At 39.6% G+C, this 24,181-nt stretch overlaps 1 protein-coding gene across 1 annotated transcript; it reads left to right on the top strand.

The window, feature by feature from the left end:
* Positions 1-717: 717 nt before the first annotated feature.
* Positions 718-23,917, top strand: gnsb (glucosamine (N-acetyl)-6-sulfatase (Sanfilippo disease IIID), b). The gene is made up of 13 exons (XM_063014757.1): positions 718-894; positions 4,217-4,276; positions 4,433-4,636; positions 8,124-8,189; positions 8,443-8,541; positions 9,609-9,776; positions 9,861-9,943; positions 12,469-12,587; positions 12,661-12,764; positions 12,847-12,948; positions 22,217-22,327; positions 22,423-22,530; positions 23,249-23,917. The coding sequence occupies exons 1-13, from the start codon at positions 718-720 to the stop codon at positions 23,339-23,341; spliced, it is 1,494 nt and encodes a 497-aa protein (XP_062870827.1). The 3' UTR covers positions 23,342-23,917.
* Positions 23,918-24,181: the final 264 nt, after the last annotated feature.

The following is a 24,181-nucleotide window of genomic DNA, read 5'->3' on the forward strand; positions in this document are numbered from 1 at the left end:
ACGACACATCACTTGTGTATTCTCAGAAGTGAAGTGACAAAAACCACAACTAGCTAACCGAAAAGCACTGAAATAGATATTTAGACAAGGATATTTAAGCCAATGTTGTAATAAGTAACACGCTTTATTGCCGTATTTTTAAGAAATATGTTGTAAAATGATAGTGCTAGTTTTATCAGGGATATCCTAAGCAAACACCTGATAAAACAGGTGCGCAGTATATATACTGTATATATATATATATATATATATATATATATGTGTGTGTGTGTGTGTGTGTGTACACACACAATTGAATATATATATATATATATATATATATATATGTGTGTGTGTGTGTGTGTACACACACAATTGATTTGTTTATAAGCATTTTATAAACATTTAAAAACTTTATTTTGTTTAATTATTACTGGCACACAACAACAAAAAACTGAGTCATCTGCCATGTTGAAAACGGCAGATGTTTTCTTTTCCATATTCAAAGGAAACCAGACCCGCCGGCAGTGTTTATTAGTTTTTATGCTGTTGACTTTATTTCAGCAGATCTTAAGCGTCAAGTTAAAGTTCTACAACCCACAGGAAAGTCATATGACCACTGTTTCACTTCCTCAAATTGCCCATCCCACTGCACAGGACTGATCTACAGCAGCCACGGTGCTTACACTGACGTTAAATCCACTCTTCTGTAGGATTAAGTACCAGTGTGACATGCTCATGGGGAGTCCGAGACAGAGGATTACACATGGACAATACAGTAAGATAGTTACTGAAGGTGCTCTGCTGCTCCTTCTCACCTTTCTTACCTGTATGCTGAGGTGTGCACAATGTCGAACAGCAAGCAACATCGTCCTCATTCTTACAGATGATCTAGACGTGGAGCTCGGAGGACTGGTGAGATTGACTTTACAGAATAATTAAAGCTAAGATTTTTTTAGAACTTGAGTTTGTCATGTTTTTACTGGAAGTACCATTAGGACTTTATGTCATGATGTGTTAATGCATGGCAAGACGTTCTATGTTCATTGCAGGTTGCATGGTTTAATTAATCGTTCTAAGCTAAAATGACATTTAATTTTACTGGCTGAAACAGGCTGTTTATATGAAATTGAAAATGTATTCTTTATAAAAGAATTTTAGGATGTGCTAATATCTGAAACCCCAAATCAAGTTGGGGTCTTTGAGGAGCAAAGATCAGAAGAGGATCTCCAGTTTGTCAACGAATACTTACAAAAACTATAAAAAAGTTTAAAAACAATGTTCCTTAAAAAAAGATTTAGAGGAATTTGCATGGATCTCTCTACTGTGCATAATATCATTACATGATTCAAGTAATCTGGAGGACTTTTAGCGCATAAAGGTCAAGGACACAAGCCTAAACTGAACACCTGAATATCCGATCCCTCAGACAGCACTGCATCAAGAAACGCCATTCAGCAATATCTGATTTAATCCCATAGGTGAAGGGTTACAAACCTTTGTCAAGCACTTTAATAAGTGTAACATTCACCAATTCCACTTAAAATCATGTTCAGAAATATCATGGAGTTCGCTGGGCTTTTGAGGTAGGGTTGCCAACCGTCCCGTAAAATACGGAATCGTTCCGTATTTGGAAACTAAATGTCGCGTTCCGTGTTGAACTGATACGGGACGCGCTTTGTTCCGTATTTTTATCAATGGGAGAGAAATGCTGCAGATTGGACTGTTCAATACTAGAGCTGGGCAGTTCCTGAATCAACCGGGTTAATGATTCGAATCTTTGTACTGAATTAGGAATCACGAGTCCGAAATCTCAATGAACACGGATCCTATGAGTCCTCTGACTGGCTGCTGCTAAGTACACAAGGCGAGTGAGCCGACTCACCGGAAACACCGCAGACTCAGATGATTTGGCTGAACTGACTTCACTCCAGTCTATGAATCTAAGTAATACGTTAAATATTCCAATAAACAGCGATTAAACACACTGGTGTTCGTTATGTGGCTGATTTTATGCACATGCTATTATTATTATTATTATTATCAGCAGTAGTGGTATAGATTAGTAATGCAGCATATTTTCTCCCCCCCTCTCCCCCATGATCAAGATTTCACTTAAAAAAAAGTGTCAACTTGTCACTGACAAGAGAAGTGTGAGGTGCCAAGAGAATTAAGAGAGAAGGATTTATTTACAGAAGATAAGTGCATGGAAGACAAGTGATATTTGGATGCATTTTAATGCAGTAAATCAGTCGCAATCAGAACGTCAGTATAAGTGACTCAACTGACCAGGGGCGGATCTACGTAGAAAAATATTTATGGGGTGGCGAGAGGGGGGCAGGAATTTTTGAGGGGTGGCAACATATGGCAGACGTATTTATACTGAATTTAATCACAGTTATCACAGTTTGATGAGAAATAGTATGTACACACTACAAAAGGGCACGGGCTGCCATTTACAAACTCATACAGACAAACTTAATCTCATGCAATCAATGTCTTGCATTTAAGGTTTCATGTGAAACAGTTCATATTAGGAATAAGTGACCATACAATGTGATCTCATTAATAGGAGATAGAAGTATGGTAACACTACTGTAGGTGGGGCATTATCAAAGGAAAGGCATTAAGGTAAGACACAGGTGATGAGTGGCAGATGTGTGAGAGGGAAAGCAAACAGTTTTTGACTGTGTCAGAGTGGCAGCGTTGCAAATTGGCCATAACTTTTCTTTTAATTTGTTGCTGCCAACTGGGGTGGCAGCAGGGGTGGCAAGGCTTTCTTTTAGGGTGGCATTTGCCACCCTCTGCCACCCCAGTAGATCCACCCATGCAACTGACTCAAGTGACCCAAGTGAACCGGATCACATTACTGAGTGACTCAGATTAACCCGAGTGCATAAAATGAACCGAATTTACCACCACTAACAGTTTACACCGCTGTTTGAGTAGCGCAGTGGGCAGAGCGCATCACGCACGTTCTTCTGCCCTAGGTTCGAATCCGGCTTAGGGTGAAACTAAAGTAACACAAGCAGGGCCGGCGCTATGGGGCACTGGGGTGGGCATTGCCCCAACCCTGGCCCAATTTTCTTACTGCCCCCCCTAAGCAACGCAGTCCAGAACCGGGGCTGCATGTCGGTGTGAAGATGGATTATGTAAAAATGATGTTTTCACTATTGAGGAAAAATTTTTACATGATGTTCTTTATGCATGTTGTTTAACCTAAAATATGGTTCTGATTTATTATTATAAAGAATGAAAATAATATAAGTTAAACAGCCTAAATTGAACATTTTGATAATGTTCCTATGATGGTGTAAGACCCGTTATTTTGTTTACGTCCATATTTAAGTAAGCTTTACATGGACAGGGCTTAAAGGCTACCATGCAAATAAGAAACCCCAGGTCTGTGTGATCAGCAGCAAACTTTTTGTTGCCAATTTTGGATGGTATCTTCTGAGAACATGATGATGTGAAATGTTCTTGACAGTGGTTATTGTTAACCATATTTAAGTAGCTTTTAATTTATGGCAGGCATGCTTTCTTAGTGGTTTGAAGTACATCTGACTATTCAGACATATTTTCTCTCAACATTAAGTGACTGACTGGGTCTTCCCAACCTTGGCAAAATACTACTGCTCCATGTACTCCATATAATGGGCAGTTGTAGCCTAGTGGTTAGGATACTGGTCCAGTAATCAGAAGGTTGCTGGTTTAAGCCTCACCACTGCCAGGTTGCCACTGTTGGGCCATTGAGCAAGGCCCTTAACCCTCAATTGCTTAGACTGTATGCCGTCATAGTACTGTACGTCGCTTTGGATAAAAGCGTCTGCTAAATGCTAAAAAATGTAAAATGTATAAATGTATATGATGACACAAAAGTGTGTAATTAGTCAATTAGTGTTATTAGTTGTGCATATGTGAAATTTGCTGAAAATAAGCAATATGTACATACTTGTACGTTTGGAGAATGTGTTTGTGTGTATGTACTGTCCTAAATGTTACCAATTTGTAGAAACTGCTTTTACAGCTGACCTGAGCAGGGCAAAAGTTGGAGACACGTCAGAAAAGTGATGCCTTACATCTTATGAATGTTTTTGAAAGTCACTGAGATCTTCATAACATATTTGACAAAGCTGCTTGCTTGTTTTTATTAGTGTGGGTGAATGGATAAACTGGATCCACGTATTTATGGCCATGTCATTCATAAGCTCATGCTGGCCTATTGTTATTTCTTTAGACACCTTTAAGGAAGACCAGAAATCTCATCGGTGATGCTGGTGCTACCTTCTCCAATGCAGTGAGTAAAATTTGCTGAGACTTCAACAACTCTTTTTTTGCAAATGCCAGTGGTTAATAAATGCAGAACATTTTTTACCTTTCTGATTAAATTTGTGTTTGCGATTGCATTTAATATCTGCCTAATGTCTAATTCTTCTTTACCTGTTGTGTCCAGTACACAGCAACGCCCCTGTGCTGTCCCAGTCGAAGCAGCATTCTTTCTGGCAAATATCCACACAATCACATGGTCCACAATAACTCCTTGTCAGGCAACTGCAGCAGCAAAGACTGGCAGAAGGGTCCTGAGACTCAAGCCTTACCTGTCTACCTTAACAAGCAGTATTATCAGACTTTCTTTGGAGGAAAATATCTTAATCAGGTCTGTTTTGCTTCCACTATCAGAAAACGGCTCCTTTAGATGAAATTTCGTGCACAGTTCATTTAAAGTCTTGTCAGCTCAATATACAGTTGCATTTTTCAAACTCTACTTTCACTTATAGGGCTTTACGTTTTGAGATGCAATGATTCCTGCAACTGTTTATTATCTGTGACTGAATGATTGCATTAAAAAATGGTTGTTTTAATTGTGGTGTATTTCTAATGGTAAAATAACAAAGTAATGTACAAACAGCAGCTTATATTATTCAATTGGTTGTATAAATAAATGGGACTAGTTTTGCCTGGATGGTCAATAAACCATCAAAACATATTTTTGCTATAAAATTGCATTTGACAGAATGTACAGTGTATCACAAAAGTGAGTACACCCCTCACATTTCTGCAGATATTTAAGTATATCTTTTCATGGGACAACACTGACAAAATGACACTTTGACACAATGAAAAGTAGTCTGTGTGCAGCTTATATAACAGTGTAAATGTATTCTTCCCTCAAAATAACTCAATATACAGCCATTAATGTCTAAACCACCGGCAACAAAAGTGAGTACACCCCTAAGAGACTACACCCCTAAATGTCCAAATTGAGCACTGCTTGTCATTTTCCCTCCAAAATGTCATGTGACTCGTTAGTGTTACTAGGTCTCAGGTGTGCATAGGGAGCAGGTGTGTTCAATTTAGTAGTACAGCTCTCACACTCTCTCATACTGGTCACTGAAAGTTCCAACATGGCACCTCATGGCAAAGAACTCTCTGAGGATCTTAAAAGACGAATTGTTGCGCTACATGAAGATGGCCAACACCCTGAAACTGAGCTGCAGCACAGTGGCCAAGATCATCCAGCGTTTTAAAAGAGCAGGGTCCACTCAGAACAGACCTCGCGTTGGTCGTCCAAAGAAGCTGAGTGCACATGCTCAGCGTCACATCCAACTGCTGTCTTTGAAAGATAGGCGCAGGAGTGCTGTCAGCATTGCTGCAGAGATTGAAAAGGTGGGGGGTCAGCCTGTCAGGGCTCAGACCATACGCCGCACACTACATCAAATTGGTCTGCATGGCTGTCACCCCAGAAGGAAGCCTCTTCTGAAGTCTCTACACAAGAAAGCCCGCAAACAGTTTGCTGAAGACATGTCAACAAAGGACATGGATTACTGGAACCATGTCCTATGGTCTGATGAGACCAAGATTCATTTGTTTGGTTCAGATGGTCTCAAGCATGTGTGGCGGCAATCAGGTGAGGAGTACAAAGATAAGTGTGTCATGCCTACAGTCAAGCATGGTGGTGGGAATGCCATGGTCTGGGGCTGCATGAGTGCAGCAGGTGTTGGGGAGTTACATTTCATTGAGGGACACATGAACTCCAATATGTACTGTGAAATACTGAAGCAGAGCATGATCCCCTCCCTCCGGAAACTGGGTCGCAGGGCAGTGTTCCAGCATGATAATGACCCCAAACACACCTCTAAGACGACCACTGCTTGATTGAAGAGGCTGAGGGTAAAGGTGATGGACTGGCCAAGCATGTCTCCAGACCTAAACCCAATAGAACATCCTTGGGGCATCCTCAAGCGGAAGGTGGAGGAGCGCAAAGTCTCGAATATCCGCCAGCTCCGTGATGTCGTCATGGAGGAGTGGAAAAGCATTCCAGTGGCAACCTGTGAAGCTCTGGTAAACTCCATGCCCAGGAGAGTTAAGGCAGTTTTGGGAAATAATGGTGGCCACACAAAATATTGACACTTCAGGAACTTTCACTAAGGGGTGTACTCACTTTTGTTGCCGGTGGTTTAGACATTAATGGCTGTATATTGAGTTATTTTGAGGGAAGAATAAATTTACACTGTTATATAAGCTGCACACAGAATACTTTTCATTGTGTCAAAGTGTCATTTTGTCAGTGTTGTCCCATGAAAAGATATACTTAAATATCTGCAGAAATGTGAGGGGTGTACTCACTTTTGTAATACACTGTAGGTGACATCGTCCCCAGTCAAGTAAACTTTACATTGCCATGGGCTTAAAGGCTATTGTGCAAGAAAGACGCCCCTGCAACTTTGTTGCATGGCAGTCTTCAAACATTTACATTTTCAGCATTTAGCAGACGCTTTTATCCAAAGCGACTTACACAATGAGCTGAACACAATGAGCAATTGAGGGTTAAGGGCCTTGCTCAGGGACCCAACAGTGGCAACTTGGTGGTGGCAGGGCTTGAACCGGCAACCTTCTGTTTACTAGTCCAGTACCTTAACCACTGAGCTATCACTGCCCTATCTGCCCTATCTGCCCTATCTGCCCTATCTGCCCTATCAAACCCATGGCAATGTAATGCACTAATTAACAATGAGCCTGTTTTGTGAATGTCCTTTGGACTTGTTAGGGTTCTTGTTTAGGGTTTCTTCCCAAACTTAACATAATGACCACTGTTTCATATACTTTGTTGTGGATGCAGTCAAACCAGCCTTGTTTATATCGGCACATGTATATGGCAGCAGCTAATCCTAATCATGAATGGGGAAATTGCTTTTTGGCCCCCATTGCAGGACACTGACACAACCTCAAACCATGACAAAATATGGCTTCCGGACTTGTTTCTGATAACCAAGATCTGAAATACTGATTCATATGACCACAATACATAATTCCACTGTGTGATGGTCTATCCCAGATGCCTCGAAGCCCAGCAAACTCGATGTCGTGTCAGGACATGGTTAACAAAACACTTCTTTTTTGCACAGTAAAGTTTTAAGTGGCATTTGTGAATGTAACTCTGTATTGTAGTGTTCGAAAAAGGTTTGCCAAAGTAATCCCTTGCCCATGTGGTTATATCAGCTATTGATGAATGACAATACTTGGTGCAGTGCGGTCTAAGGGATCTCAGATAACGGGTGTTCAGCCAAGGCTTGCGCTCATGCCCTTTACACACTGAAATTCCTCCTGATTCCTTGTATAATGATATTACGCACTGTAGAGGGATAAATGTGCAAATCCCTATCAATCCTTCTTTAAGGAACATTGATTTAAACATTTCAGTCATTTTCTTGTGCATTTGTTGACAAACTGGAGATCCTCTGCCCAACTTTGCTCCTCAAAGCCTTTGGTGGATTCATGTTTTGTACAAAATCATGATTACAATCACCTGTTGACATTACCTGTTTGAAATTACATCATTATGTAGGTTTTTTTTAACCTCATTACTATCCCTAAATTGCCCCCATCCCAACTTTTTCGGAATGTGTTTCAGGTCTGAAATGCAGGAATAGAGGTATATTAACAAATGAAATGACAGTGACCAGACAAACCATTTGGACAAGGTTGTATTTGGTTGTGCTCCAACCATTCAGTCACAGAAAAAGATCAGTTACAAAAATGATTGGAATGGCAAGTGACATATTTGACTGTTCCTTTTTTTAAAGTTTTACTTTTTGAGTTTTCCATCTGATTACTGGATGTATGTGTGTTTTGAAATTTTTCAGTATGGGACTATGGATGCAGGAGGTGTAGCTCATGTCCCCCCTGGCTGGGACCAGTGGCATGCCCTGGTAGGTCATGTGCTTCCTCATGAGCATGTCTTTATAGCTTCCTCATAGTCAGATGAGCAGTGCTGACTTCTAAATGTAGAAGACTTACTTCCCAATTCTAAAATGATGTCATAATGTTAAATTACATTTCATAAACATTTGAATGCAAGTTTTTTTTTCTTATAGTTTTCAAGCTGATCTTTCAAATTAATGAATGCTCATGTTGGTCATGTTGGTCATGTATGGTCATGTTTGGTCATGTTTTTTTCTACAGGTGGGAAACTCTCAGTACTACAATTACACACTTTCAGTTAATGGACAAGCAGAGATGCACAAAGACAACTATGAGAAGGACTACCTCACAGAACTTATTGTAAGTTTTGGATGACAATGAAGCTGTCCACGAGAAAAGTCATGTGGTAATAGATAGAGATACAAACTATGTTGTTGCAACAATACAATATGGATACACTATATGGACAAAAGTATTGAAACACCACTTCTATTTTTTTAATTCATGTGTTTCAGCTACAGCAATTGCTAACATGTGGAATAAATCAATTATATAAACAATTATATGCAACCAATTTTGCAGGAACAGTCTATGGAAGGTACTTTCCTGTTCTAATATTACTGTGCACAAAGCAAACTTTATAAAGACATAAAGGAAAACTTGGTTTAAAGAAACTCCAGTGGCCTGCACAGAGCGCTCACCTCAGCCCCCACTAAACAGCTTTGGAATTAACTGAAGCATCAACTGAGGCTTTCTTGACCAACATCAGTGCCCAGCCATACAAAAGCTCTTGACTTAATAGGCACAAACTCCCATAGACCTATCACATATAAGTCACTCTATTTTAATATCATTTTTTAACAAGCTCATGGTCAGGTGTCCAAATACTTTTAGCTATATAATGTATCTTAACATCCCTCAAAAACATTGAGTTCAGGTGTTTCTGCCACACCCATTGCTAACAGTTATATTAAAAGTATTATATAAAATAAATGGCAACAATTAGTGACATGTCCCCCTCCCCCTGCCTTGTCAGTCTTTGCCTTATTTACAACATCTATGCTGGCTGAGAAGGTCTGAAGACTAGTGCACGCCCCCATCAGCCCCCCATTTTTTTTTTAACGATCCCCCAACAGACACCGACATAGAGGTGTAACATGTATGGAGAAACATGGTCTACTTAAAATATTCGGAAAGTAAGAGTCCCATGTTTCAGCTGCTACGAGGTGACACCCTCCCAGTATTTCCCTCCCCTAGACCAGTGGCCATGCTGAGCATAACAGGCTGTCCCACCAGTGTGCCTCAACATATAATATGTCGACATATAGTTTGTTGGCCTATCAGAGTACTATGTAGGAATTATGTTGATTCTTTTTTTACATATAAATAATTTTGTCTTTTTCCTCTCTCTGTTTTAACTTATCTAGTTTAACAGGTCATTTATTTTTCTGGACTCATATAGCCCCCAGCATCCTTTTTTTGTGATGCTGTGTCCTCCAGCCCCTCACTCCCCTTGGACTGCAGCTCCTCAGCACCAGAGTAGCTTTAATGATGTTAAGGCTCCACGTGATGGCAGCTTCAACAAACCTGGCAAGGTAGCTGATTCACTTGAGGAATAATCTGGTTTCCTATTAGTAGATTGATGTAAAACATCTTATATGGTTTGTGCTTTATTTTAGGACAAGCACTGGTTGCTGCGTCAGGCTCCCAACCCTATGTCTAACAGCTCAATTAATTATCTGGATAATGCATTCCGGAAAAGGTACACAGATTTTTAAAGCTTTTAAAGTCATAATTATTACATATGTAAGGAAAAAATGCAAAATAAGACAGGATATTCACTGTCAGTCCAGAACCAGCACCAGTACTCTCAATTACAAAGCCATGAAGATGTATTACATGCAGAATGTGGATTGGCATAGTCTTTCTAAAATTAGCTAGGGCATCACTGCAAATGTCTTGATGGCCAGCATATGTTGCTTCAAAAGGCATGTACCCCTTAGCCTTAATGGTGTCTTCACAAATGTGCAAATTACCCATTCTGTTGGCGCTGACACGCCCCAATAGCATGTCAGATGCTGATGTCTTTTTTATCTTTGACCCCAGATAACAATTTAACAGTACACATTTTTACATTGTTAGTCTATTTCAGATGAGCTTGAGCCCAGAGAAGTCAGTAGCATTTCTAGATGTTGTTGATGAATATTTTCCACTTCTATAGAACAATAATGTATAGCAGTACCTAAGACTATAGGAATTTTTTAACCAAGTCAAAATAGAAACAATCCTCAATCTCTTTAAAAATAATTTAAATAATGCATATAAAAACAATCTACTAACACAGCACATGACAAGGGCTATAGACTGATATAAAATTACCTACCCTTTCTGCTGTGAAAACACTTCAGTAAACATAGTTTGCCGCTGCATCTACAGAAGTGGATTTATTTATTTATTTAGATGTTTTACACCATGCTTACACAATGGTGTGTAAGCACGGCCTAAAACATCTAAATAAATAAATAAATCCACTTCTGTAGATGCAGCGGCAAACTATGTTTACTGAAGTGTTTTCAGAAATAATCTGAGAATCACGTTCAATCAGTTTAGGTTTTTGGCAGGTTTTAATGGATTCTCTTAATCTTTTAATAATATTATAAACTGTAAATAGGAAAATCCTCAAATTTTGTTGAGAAATATATTTTTTAAACTGTTTTAAACTAGACTAGTTGCCCACACATTTTTTTTTTGCAACAACCTTTGACCCATCCCTACTCGTAAATGACTGAGCTTACCCAGTTATGACACCTTTTAAAAGCAAAACAGGCATGTTAGATCATTACTCCAGTTTCCCAGTCATATAATGCCTCTGTCCAAAAGTCCACTTTGCGTCAGATTACGAATAATCAACAAAGTTGATTAAAAAATTTAAATCACTTTGAGCATTTCATTGAGCATTTTTCAATTGAATACCTGTGAAAAAATGTTTTCAAATTATTGTTTTTATGTGCCCTTCATGTACTGGCCCTTTATTTTTTGATTTGGGTTTGTACATACACCTGATTATGAAATGTAGGTGTTTTAACTACACACATGACTCACAGGTGTAAACAATAAAATAAATAAATTATACTTAAATAAATTATGCTTAATAAATTATGCTTCCAACTTAGTGGTAACAACCGTGTCATTTTGCAAGCTTGTCTGGCATATGGCTTTGGGTGCCACACAGTAACATAGTTTCTCAGGTCCCGGGTATGATGGCTTTGGGTGCCACAAAGTAACATAGTTTCTCAGGTCCCGGGTATGATCCTACTGTCCAGCTTTTCTGATAAGAATTTGGCATGTTCTGGCGCCCAGATGGCGCAGCAGGATATTCCGCTAGCACACCAGCGCAAAGATTCTAAACTTCTCGGTTCGAAACTCGGCATTGCCACCGGTTGGCTGGGCGCCCTCTGGCAGGCATAATTGGCAGTGCCTGCAGCAGATACTAATCGGCCACCGTATCTGCTAGGGTGGGACGACCAGACTATGTGTGGGAGGGATCTACATACGCTATGTAAGGACCCTGATTGGCAGAAAAGACATCTGTGCAGAATGCAGGGGCGAGAAGAGGAGGGCTGTGCACATGTCGGAAAGAGGCGTGGGCAGCGACGTGCTCTCTTTGGATGCAATCGGTTATCCCTCAGCAGTGGAGGACAAATTGACTTCGCTAAATCGGGAGAAAAATGGGGAGAAAATGCACAAAAAAAGAATTTGGCATGTTATCTCAATGCCCATGTGGTACTCTGATTTCCCTCCAAATTCCAAAAATTATGTTGAGGATGGACTGGCTAGACTAAATTGCACTGGATGGTCAGCCGTTCCGTCGGTTTTCCTGTGATAGATTTGCAAAAACAGAAGTGTTCCTGTGCTTGCACCCAGTGTTTACAGGTGTTAATGAGTGTATTTATTTGTATTTATTAATACAAATACACAAAGCTACCAAGTGAAAATAAATCTGTACCTCTGACTGTACCTCTGTGTACAAAACAAGGGCTATAAAGGCATAAGTTTGGTGTGAAGAAACTCCAGTGGCCAGTACAGAACCCTGATCTCATTTCTTGTGGAAAGCTGTCACAGAAGAGTGGGGACTGTTATAGCTACAATTGGAGGAGCATTTATACAATATCTTACTACCTATGGTTTTGAAATAGGATGTGCAATAAACGCATGTAATGCATACTTTTTACCAACTAGTGTACAAACATACAGGTCTGTTCATTGTGTGCTTTGGTTTGTTTGGAGGTGGCAGACCCTTCTGTCTGTGGACGACATGGTGGAGAAGTTAGTAAACAAACTGGAAGCCATGAAAGTGTTGAACAACACTTACATTTTCTTCACTTCGGACAACGGCTACCATACAGGTACTCTCATCACGTCCATTCTTCATAATTCTATTTGACTCTGATGCTCTAAACCACATCCTCTTAATTTTAGGTCAGTTCTCCCTCCCTATTGACAAGAGGCAACTGTACGAGTTTGACATCCGTGTGCCGCTTTTGGTGCGTGGACCTGAGATCAAGGCTAACCAAAGTCTAAAGGTTAGCTCTCAGAGTCCAGAAGCTTGCTTATCTGGGTACATTAATAGTTCAGTAACATTTGTGTTAATATGTGTGTTTTTAGGATCCAGTAATGAATATTGATTTACCAGTGACCATCCTTGATATTGCTGGAGTTAATCTGTCTGCTTTGGATATGGATGGCCAGTCTTTCTTACCACAGCTTGTGAGTAGATGTTATACATTGCAATTACAATGCAGTTTGGCATGTTCTATGTCTGCAAGGGCTTCATCTGGGTACTTCGGGTTTTTTTTTATCTTCTTATAAACTATGTCCAGCCCTAGTTAAGTGAAAATATGTTTTTTTAAAAAGTTTGTTTTTGAATTTTGCTGGACCCACTGCAATTCTGACCAGAATAAATAACTAATAACTAAATAACTAATAAATGAGACACCCTATAATACATACTGTTCAATAATAAATTGGAAATGAAAGAATTACCATTATTAAAATGTAAAATGTTGATGTATTTATTTTTCACAGTGTACTGTACATTAACCATCACAAATACCATTTAATTTTAATTATATTTAGTGTCATTTGGCTCTTTGTAATTTGGGAGACAATTATCAATCAGTTCAAAAAGCACTTTCCTCAATGCAACATTGCAGATAATTTAGATTTTTTTTTTTGCCATCTTCCATACATAATATAGTAAAAAGATTCAAGGACTTGCTTTGCTTGAGAAACCATCATGCTACCATGATAAATATAGCCACATGGGCTTAGGAGTACTTTAGAATTTTCTTCACATAACACAGTCTGCCGCTATATCAGGAAATGCAACCTGAAACGCAAACACAAAGCTGTACGTCAATTCTATGCAGAAACTCAGCAAAATTCTGTGGATCTGAGCTCATTTCAGATAGACCAAAAGACAGTGGAATTGTATGCTGTGGTCAGATCAGTCTATCTCAAAGCATTCTATTTTATAGTTATTCATACTTTTTGTTTAAAACTTGGCTAGGCTGCTATTGGCTGCCAACCAGTGGTCTTTTTTGAAAATTTTGCACAACCATATGGAGTTGGTGTGTTCTTTCTGTGTCCTTGTGGGCTTGGATGAAATGAATTGGATGCTTAAACTTAAACAAACTTAAAGGAGCACAATAACATTGGGTACTTTGTAAGATTAAAAAATTAAAACTAAACGATGACATCACTGTATCAAGGACCAATCTTTTCTGCATGACCCAGACACAAATTCCACAAATTCCTTTTCAACAAAATCACACTTCGGCATTTCTGGAAATTTCCATAAAGAAAATATAACTTGTTTTTAAGCCCAGTACTCAGTACATGTCTTAATAAAAAAGTTGTGCAGTGCACATAATGCAATTTGATTATGCAATTTTCATTTAATTTTAGAGAGCCTCTCATCACTAAATCAGACTGTCAGAAAAATACACTATATAGACAAAAGTATTAAGACACCCCTTCAATTGCTAACAGGTATAACAAATCAAATTCATATGAAGAAAATTCAATGCTAGCAACTTTCTTGACCTTGATTTGAAAAAACTCCATCGGCCTGCACAGATCCCTGACCTCAGCCCAACTAAACAGATGTGGAATGAACTAGAACATCAATTAAGGCTTTCTTAACCAACTTTAGTGCCCAGCCATACAAGTGCTCTATGGCTGAATGGGCACAAATTCCCTTAGTCTTGTAAAAAGCCTTCTCAGAAGAGTGGCAGTTGTTAAAGCTAAAAAAAGATCACATATAGATCACTTTTTAAATACCACTTGTTTTAACATGGGATGTCCAACATGGTCACATGTCCAAAAACATTCGCCAAATAGTGTATAACTATACATAAATGTCAAAATAATGCAGAAACAGGTTACATAACTATTAGGATGAAGGCAGTTTTGCAGGCTGCATGGATTAATTTAAAATGTAATGTTCAAAATTAGCTGTGTAAGTCAGAGCCATTGCTGAGCATTTACATTTACATTTTCGGCATTTGGCAGATGCTCTTATCCAGAGTGACTTACAGTAGTGCTTCCATAGTAAACATTTCATTACTCTAGTTTAAGTAGACAACAGTCCAAGAACACAAATCTGCTAAAACCTATTAGAACCAAAGTAAGTACAAATCAGTTTAAGTGCTTAGTAAAAAGGTGGGTTTTTAGTCGTTTTTTAAAGATAGCAAGAGACTCAGATGTTCGGACAGACAGAGGAAGTTTGTTCCACCATTTGGGTGCCAGTACAGAGAAGAGCCTTGATGCTTGTCTTCCTCTAGTCCTGGGTGGAGGATCAAGTCGAGCAAGACTAGTGGCTCGGCGTGATACGGAGCGGGGCTTGATTAGACCATGAAGGTAGCTTGGGGCTGGTCCATTTTTTGCTTTGTAGGCGAGCATCAGTGTTTTAAACTGGATGCGTGCAGCTACAGGAAGCCAGTGAAGAGAACGCAGCAGTGCATTTTGAATGAGCTGCAAGGGTTTAGTAGTGGACATTGGAGCACTTGCCAGGAGGGAGTTGCAGTAGTCCAACCATGAGATTACAAGTGACGGAACCAGAATCTGAGTAGCTTCCATGGAGAGAAATGGTCGAATCTTCCTGATGTTGTAGAGGAGGAACCTGCACGATCTCGTCATGTTGGCTACGAGAGGAGAGAAGGTCAGCTGGTTATCCAGGACGACACCAAGGCTTCTTACCTTATCAGATGGTCTGATCTGGGAGTCATCACGAGAGATGACTAGGTCCTGGGTTGGAGATTGATCTCCAGGGATAAGCAACAGCTCTGTCTTGCTGGGATTGAGTTTTAGATGATGAGCTGTCATCCATTGAGAGATATCTCGCAGATATGCTGAAATGCGAGCTGAGACTTGTGCGTCTGAAGGAGGAAATGACAGAATGAGCTGAGTATCATCTGCATATAAGTGGTAAGAAAAGTCATGGGAGGCTATGACCTCACCCAGAGAGCGGGTGTAGATAGAGAAAAGAAGTGGGCCAAGTACAGATCCCTGAGGAACACCGGTTGAGAGAGTGCATGGAGGGGATATAGATCCCCTCCATGACACTTGGTAAGAGCGCCCTTCCAGGTAGGAGGCCATCCACTGCTATGCCGAACCGGTTACTCCAAGGTTGAAAAGAGTAGACAAGAGAATGCTGTGATTCACTGTGTCAAAGGCTGCAGAGAGGTCAAGAAGAATGAGGACCAATGACAGTTTGGCTGCTTTGGCTGCATGAAGCTTCTCAGTAACAGCTACGAGAGCTGTTTCTGTAGAATGCGCTGCCTTGAAACCAGACTGGTACGGATCGTGGAGGTCATTCTGAGTAAGAAAAACAGATAGCTGGTTATAGACAGCACGTTCAAGAATTTTTTGATAGAAAAGAGAGGAGTGAGACAGGTCTATAGTTGTTGATGTTTGTGGTGTCTAGTGTAGGTTTCTTAAGAAGGGGAATGACCTGAGCCTTCTTAAAAGCAGTAGGGACAACACCTGATGTCAGGGAGTTGTTGATGATGGGTGTGATGAAGGGGATTAGGTCCTGTCAGATGTCTTTGAGGACAGTAGATGGTATAGGGTCAAGTGTGCATGTAGTGGGATTGCTGGATGAGAGAAGCTGTGCAACCTCATCCATGGTGAGTGGGGTGAAGCTGGTGAGTGTGTTAGTGGGTTGAGGGTCAGTTGAAAGTGGGTCAGTCGGAGAGAAGGATTGATTGATTTTGTCAATCTTTTCCTGAAAGAATGTTGCAAAGTCAGTAGCAGTGAGAGAGGCAGATGGGGGAGGAGGAGGAGGGTTCAGAAGAGAAGGAAAGATAGCATGGAGCTTACATGGGTCGGCAGCAGACTGTTCGAGCTTGGCTTGAGCAGATGAGAGACGCTGCTTTAGCCGGAGGGATGGGTCTTAAACTGCTCTCTGTTTACTACAGTGTGCTGAAAACAGTCATTAAGTAATTTTTGAATTGGTGGGGAGCTAATTTTGCACACTAATAGATGCTAATACATATAATAATAAAATGATTATATTATGAATAAACAATTTTTTTATTTCACAGTTGGGGCACAGCATCTCTTTAACTCTGTGTGTGTTTAGGATAGTATACCTTAATGTTTATGTTAGAAAATTATATAAACCCTGTAATGACCCCCTCATTATTTTATAATATAATGAGGGGGTCAATAATCAAACCATGGGGCGGCAGTCCAGGTCCTTTCAGTGTGGAGTTTGCATGTTCTCCCTGTGTCTGCATGGGTTTCCTCCGGGAGCTCCTGTTTCTTCCCACAGTCCACAAATTGGAGATACAAAATTGTTCATGACTGTGTTTGACATTAAAGACTTGAACTGTTGAATCTTGTGTAACCAGTAATGACCTGTTCTGTCATAAATGTAACCAAAGTGTGTAAAATATGACATTAAAATCCTAATAAATAAATAAATAAGCCCAGTTTAACATTTTTCTTACCTTTATTAGCTGTTTCTATTCTCAAAACCTGCAACTTTTATTTTGTTTGTTAAATGATTCTTCCTATTACACAAATAGGTGCCATCAAACTAATTTATATAGGTATAGAGAAGTCATCAGCTGCGGTCAGTCATTGTAACCAATGAGAAATTAGGATATCACTCCATGAAGTTAAATGTTATTATAGAACACAGTTTCTGTGTGTATTTGTTTTGTCAATGTAAGTGCAGTACAGATATTTAGTCACACAAAAAGAAGAGTTGCAGAAATCATTCTAATCCCAACACTGTCTAGGCCAAAATCTGTTACAGAACGCTTATGAATGTTATTTTGTTGTGTCATTATTTTTATGCGATTTGGGAGGAGCAGATTCTGTTGAGGATTAACCTGCAGCTACAGCTAGTGTTAAAGACAGGTAAATTAACATAAACATGCCAGTCCAAATCATACCACTCCCTGCCTCGTAGCAAAAACAAAATTAGGTGTGAAGTTTTTACACTTCTGAAATGTCTTGCCTTGTCAGGAAGGAATGAAACATCAGATTTATTATCTGATTGCATTAAAAAAAATCCCTTAAATGTAAATCTGTTTAATAGACAAGTCTGGAAATCTGTTTATTAGGTTCACTTAGATGTTTTAGGGTTAAATGCCAGCATTACTACTGAAGGGTCCTCAAGCAAAAAGCTGCTTGACTGTGTAGCTTTGAGGTTACAATGTGTTCTACAGTACTGTTCTACGGTTTGAATAGCATTAATCTAAACTTAGTGAGGGACAGGTATGTGACTAATGATTGTCTAAATTGTGTTTAAATCTTGTATTTATTAGTTAACTGCATTTGTTGGACTAAGCCACAAACAAGCAACAAAGAAAAATCTGAAAGGTGCTCAGGTGGCGCAGCGATAAAACACGCAAGCACACCAGAGCTGACATTTCGAACTCATTGGTTCGAAACTCAGCTCTGCCATCCGGCTGGGCTGAATGCCTACATAAACAACGATTGGCTTGTTGTTCATACATGGTGGGAGCCGGATAGAGACTCTCTCTCATGGCTGATGCAATTACAACATCTGATGGCTAATTGATACCGCATATGAACTTGCCTTGTGCAGATAAAAAGATGCAGTTGGCTACTGCATACGTGTTAAAGGGGACGTGTGTTAGTTTCGTTCTCTCAATCGGAGCGGGGATTGGCATTAGTGGAGAGGAAGCATAATGCAGTCGGGCAACTGGACGTGCTAAAGTCGGGAGAAAAAAAGGGAGAAAATGCATAAACAAAATTAAAAAAAGAAAAATCAGAAAGCATCATAACATAACATCATAACATAATCAGAAATCAGATTGTCACAGCGATCCTCCACTTCTGTACAGGCACCTCGGGCTACTAATCAAGGTCCTTACACAACGTTGAAGATACCACTCCCTTTTTTAGTCCGGTCTTCTCCCACTTAGCAGACTAGCTGCCAATTTTGTCTGCTACAGGGCGCCCAGCCGAGCTGAGATTTAAATTCTAAGAGTTCATAATCCCAGCACTGGTGTGCTAGTGGAATATCCCGCTGTGCCACTTTGGCACCCAAATGCCCCTACTTTAAAAATCGCCACCTTAAGGCTTGATTGAAGTTTGTTGCTAGAAACAAAGACAAAGAAAAGGCATTATGGTCAGTATTAACAAAGACTGAGTTTTTCGGCTACAATAAACAGTATTATGGTTGGAGAAAAAAAAAAGTGAGGCCAACCCTGTACCTACTGAGTAGCATAGTGTATGTAGTATTATGTAGTAGTATGTTCTGCAACCATTTTATTGCCAGTGGAATAGGTGCTCCGCGAAAAGTGGACAGAATAAAAAAGGCAGGTTGCCTTAAAATTTGCAAACCTTGGACGCAAATTGGGTGTTCCAGCAGGACACATTGGAAAAGTTAAAGCAGCTGAACATTAAAGCTTACGAATGACCTCATCTAACCTAATTTCCATCAGGGTGGTCAATACTAAAAAAAAATTGCTTTAACTCTCAACAATTCTGCCAGCCAGAGTGGAGCCTTGTTGATGGTTGAACAAGTTACAGAGCTAAAGAATACAAAACCAAACATAAGGTGTGCTGTATCTACATTTTAGACCTGTATTTACACATAATTTGACTTATTTAAAGAAAGCACACAAAATGTTATGATTGAACACAAACGTACAAACGTTTTTGGACAAATAAATACACTTTGGCAAAAATATAGAGACAGCAGACCAATGTTGGACATTTCACTTCAAAGGCATTGAAAATAATATGGAGTTTGCACACACTTTGAGGTTGTAAAAGCCAGCACACATGATTTTTTAGTGTGTCTGAGAATTTTTACCCATTTAATCAAAAGAGCATGGCTCCAGGGGCTCCGTATAATGGCTGACCCTGCGCTCTGACCCCAGCTTCCAAAACAAGCTTGGATATGCGAAAAAATTAATTAATTGTTCTGTACATCTGTATAAGCATTCTATTCTATTCAATGTCTGTGATAAATACCTGAACAGTTTGTAGGTGTGTTCACATACATAACCATAAAGATTATTGGTTTTATTAATTCTGTTACAAAAAAGAACATTTGCAAAAATATTACTACATGTCCCAAGTGTATGTAATGCTTTGACTTTGACAACTGTAGATGCATTTTAGATCATTTCAGAGCATTCCTGTTAATTCACCAGTCGCCTCTGAGGTATCGTTCTGCAGCAAGGGTGAGGTGTTTTAGCTTTAACACATTTATCACAGTTGTTGTTTTTTTTATATGAAATGACTCTTAGGTGCTAGTTTAGTAGCTTTTTTGGCTTGCAGGTCAGTTCCCAAGGCTTTTGTAATGTATATTATGTGGTATACCATTGAGGCTTGATTTATATAGAATATTCTAGGCTAATGAACACTAGTTTCAAGAACCAAAATAAATGAAATTTACCTAATGTGTGCAAGGGAAAAACCTCTGTTGGTCAATAAGACATCCATATATAAATTGGTGAAAACAAAGCAAATAAAAAACAAAGCAACATAACCTCTGCTAACAACATTACTGCTGGCGAAGGAGGACTGCAAAATAGTTGTGGCACAAGTAAGACTCGAACCCAGGATTAATGCACCTGAGCACCTACAGTGGGGCCAAAAAGTATTTAGTCAGCCACTGATTGTGCAGGTTCTCCTACTTAGAAAGATGAGAGAGGTCTGTAATTTTCATCATAGGTACACTTCAACTATGAGAGACAAAATGAGAAAAAAAAATCCAGGAAATCACATTGTAGGATTTTTAAATAATTTTTTTGTAAATTATGGTGGAAAATAAGTATTTGGTCAATAACAAAAGTTCAACTCAATACTTTGTAACATAACCTTTGTTGGCAATGACAGAGGTCAAACGTTTCCTGTAAGTCTTCACCAGGTTTACACACACTGTAGCTGGTATTTTGGCCCATTGCTCCATGCAGATCTCCTCTAGAGCAGTGATGTTTTGGGGCTGTCACTGGGCAACACGGACTCCACAAATTTTCTATGGGGTTGAGGTCTGGAGACTGGCTAGGCCACTCCAGGACCTTGAAATGCTTTTTACGGAGCCACTCCTTCGTTGCCCGAGCGGTGTGTTTGGGATCATTGTCATGCTGGAAGACCCAGCCACGTTCCATCTTCAATGCTCTCACTGATGGAAGGAGGTTTTGGCTTAAAATCTCATGATACATGGCCCCGTTCATTCTTCCCTTAACACGGATCAGTCGTCCTGTCCTCTTTGCAGAAAAACAGCCCAAAACAATGATGTTTCCACCCCCATGCTTCACAGTAGGTATGGTGTTCTTGGGTTCTTCTTCTTGCTCCAAACATGATGAGTTGAGTTTTTACCAAAAAGTTCCATTTTGGTTTCATCTGACCACATGATATTCTCCCAATCCTCTTCTGGATCATCCGTATGCTCTCTGGCAAACTTCAGACGGGCCTGGACATGTACTGGCTTAAGCAGGGGGACACGCCTGGCACTGCAGGATTTGAGTCCCTCTCGGCGTAGTGTGTTACTGATGGTAGCCTTTGTACTTTGGTCCCAGCTCTCTGCAGGTCATTCATCAGGTCCCTCCGTGTAGTTCTGGGATTTTTGCTCACCGTTCTCATGATCATTTTGACCCCACGGGATGAGATCTTGACCCCAAGGGAGATTATCAATGGTCTTGTATGTCTTCCATTTTCTTACAATTGCGCCCACAGTTGATTTATTCACACCAACCTGCTTGCCTATTGTAGAGTCACTCTTCCCAGTCTGGTGCAGGTCTACAATTTTCTTCCTGGTGTCCTTCGACAGCTCTTTGGTCTTGGCCATGGTTGACTGTTTGAGGCTGTGGACAGGTGTCTTTTATACAGATAACGAGGTCAAACAGGTGCCATTAATACAGGTAACGAGTGGAGGACAGAAGAGCTTCTTAAAGAAGTTACAGGTCTGTGAGAGCCAGAAATCCTGCTTGTTTGTTATTGACCAAATACTTATTTTCCACCATAATTTACAAATAAATTCTTTAAAAATCCTACAATGTGATTTCCTGGATTTTTTTTTTCTCATTTTGTCTCTCATAGTTGAAGTGTACCTATGATGAAACCTCTCAGACCTCTCTCATCTTTCTAAGTAGGAGAACCTACACAATCAGTGGCTGACTAAATACTTTTTGACCCCACTGTACAAATACTCTTTTGACTAACTTGGCACAATTTTTCTCAAAAACATTTCAAAATCTTATTAAAAGCCTTTGTAAAAATGGGTCAGCTGCATACAAATGGAAAAAACTAAGAGCAAAAGTTATTTTGATCATTTAGAAAACATTTGTAGATCTTGTTACATAATTAGCTTGTACTCTTTCTTAAACCAGGGCCAATGTATTAATATAGGACCAAGGGGTAAATGAAAAGTGTACAAAATGTTTAAACATGTCCGTTCAGCTTTGACAGATTTGTATTTATTCTGGATACTGAAGCAGCTAATTAAAAAAGCTTGGCAATGATTGGAATTTTTCTTATACAGGCACCATCACTGCGCAATGGCACTTCACGTCCTTACTTCTTGGTTGAATCCACTGGTGAAGGCCAGTTTACTAAAGATCCTGAATGCCCCAAACTTGGCCCAGGGGTAACTGTGAGTGATTTGTAATGTCTCTCCATTTTAATTCCCTAAAACTCAAAAACATAAAGAAAAATGACCCCTCTTACTCTTTCTCTTTGGTTCTTTAGCACTGCTTTCCAGATTGTGTTTGTGAAGATGCTTTTAACAACACATATGCCTGTGTTAGGACTCTAAAGGACAACAATTTGCAGTACTGTGAATTTGCTGACGATGAGGTAATTGCTCTGATTAATTGATTAATTTTAAATAAAGTTCATTTAAATAGTTACATTTTACAGCAAAATCTACAGTCCACAAAGAGAAAGAGCTGACAAAGCATCAAAGGAATTCCATCATCCCACCATACATACAAAGATAGAGGGGCAGCATGGTACCTTGGTGGGTAGCACTGTCGCCTCACAGCAAAAGGGTCCTGGGTTCGATTCCCTGGTGGAGTGGGTTCCTGGGTTCGATTCCCCTGGTCCTTTCTGTGTGGAGTTTGCATGTTCTCCCCATGTCTGTGTGGGTTTCCTCCGAGAGCTCCGGTTACCTCCCACAGTCCAAAGGCATGCAAGTGAGGTGAATTGGAGATACAAAATTGTCCATGACTGTGTTTGACATTAAAGACTTAAACTGATTAATCTTGTGTGACCAGTAATTACCTGTCCTGTCATGAATATAACCAAAGTTTGTAAAACAATTACGTTAAAATCCTAATAAATAAATAAATAAAATACAACATGGAAAACAGTGAAGACGGTTCTCAACAAGTGATAAAATATGGCACAATAGTGAACTGAATGAACTGAATGACTATATGAAAAGACAAGAAGAAAACTGGTCCAGGAGGCTGCCAAGAGGCTTACAGTAACATTAAATGTGCTGCCGGAATTTCTTGCATGTATTGACTGTGTTCTATATTGTGACATCAATCTCTTGTTTTCTGTGGGGTAGGGGGCAAGAGAGAAGCATTTTCTTACAAAGAACAACATCCAAGCCTGGCTACATTTTACAGAAACCTACATCAAGGCTGTCAAAACCATGTAGGAAATGTGTCATGGTCTGGTGAGAAAGGTTGAGCTTTTTGGCTATCATTGGAAAAGGTATATATGGTACATAAACATCACTGTGCCCACAGTGAAGCATGGTGGTGGCAGCATTATGAAAAATAGTCAAAGTAAAATAAATAATGAACAGTTTCAAATATCAGTTAATTTGGGCACAAAACATTAAGACCTCTGCTAAAAAGTTGAAGAGGAATTTTACTTTTCAGCACAACAACGACCCAAAGCATACCGCCACATCAACAAAAGAATGGCTAAACCAGAAGATGATCAAATATTTGGAATTGCCAAGCTAGAGTCCAGACCTGAATCCATTTGAAAATCTGTGGGGTGACCTGAAGAGGGCTGGACATAGGAGATGGCTTCACAGTCCGACAGATTTGGAGCGCTTTTGCTATGAAGAATGGACAAAAATGACTAAGTCACGATGTGCCATGCTGATAGACTCCCAGTCAAAAAGACTGAATGATGTCCTGTATGGGTGTACATATTTATGCAACCCCCCACCCCTTAAAAAAATTATTGAATTGTACAGATTATAGGTCACATTAAAGGTGGAAAAAGATGGAAAAAAAAGTTCTAAAATGAATCATTTTGGTCTGGTTTTTTACATCACAAAAATGAAAGGGGTGTGTGGATTTTTAATACACTATACTGCCAAAAGTATTCGCTCGTCTGCCTTCACACGCATTTGAATTTGAGTGACATCCCATTCTTAATCCATACGGTTTAATATGATGCCCACCCTTTGCAGCTATAACAGCTTTAACTCTTCTGGTAAGGCTTTCCACAAGGTTTAGGAGTGTGTTTATGAGAATTTTTG

The sequence above is a fragment of the Trichomycterus rosablanca genome, chromosome 18 (assembly GCF_030014385.1).
Source record: "Trichomycterus rosablanca isolate fTriRos1 chromosome 18, fTriRos1.hap1, whole genome shotgun sequence".
Taxonomy (NCBI): domain Eukaryota; kingdom Metazoa; phylum Chordata; class Actinopteri; order Siluriformes; family Trichomycteridae; genus Trichomycterus; species Trichomycterus rosablanca.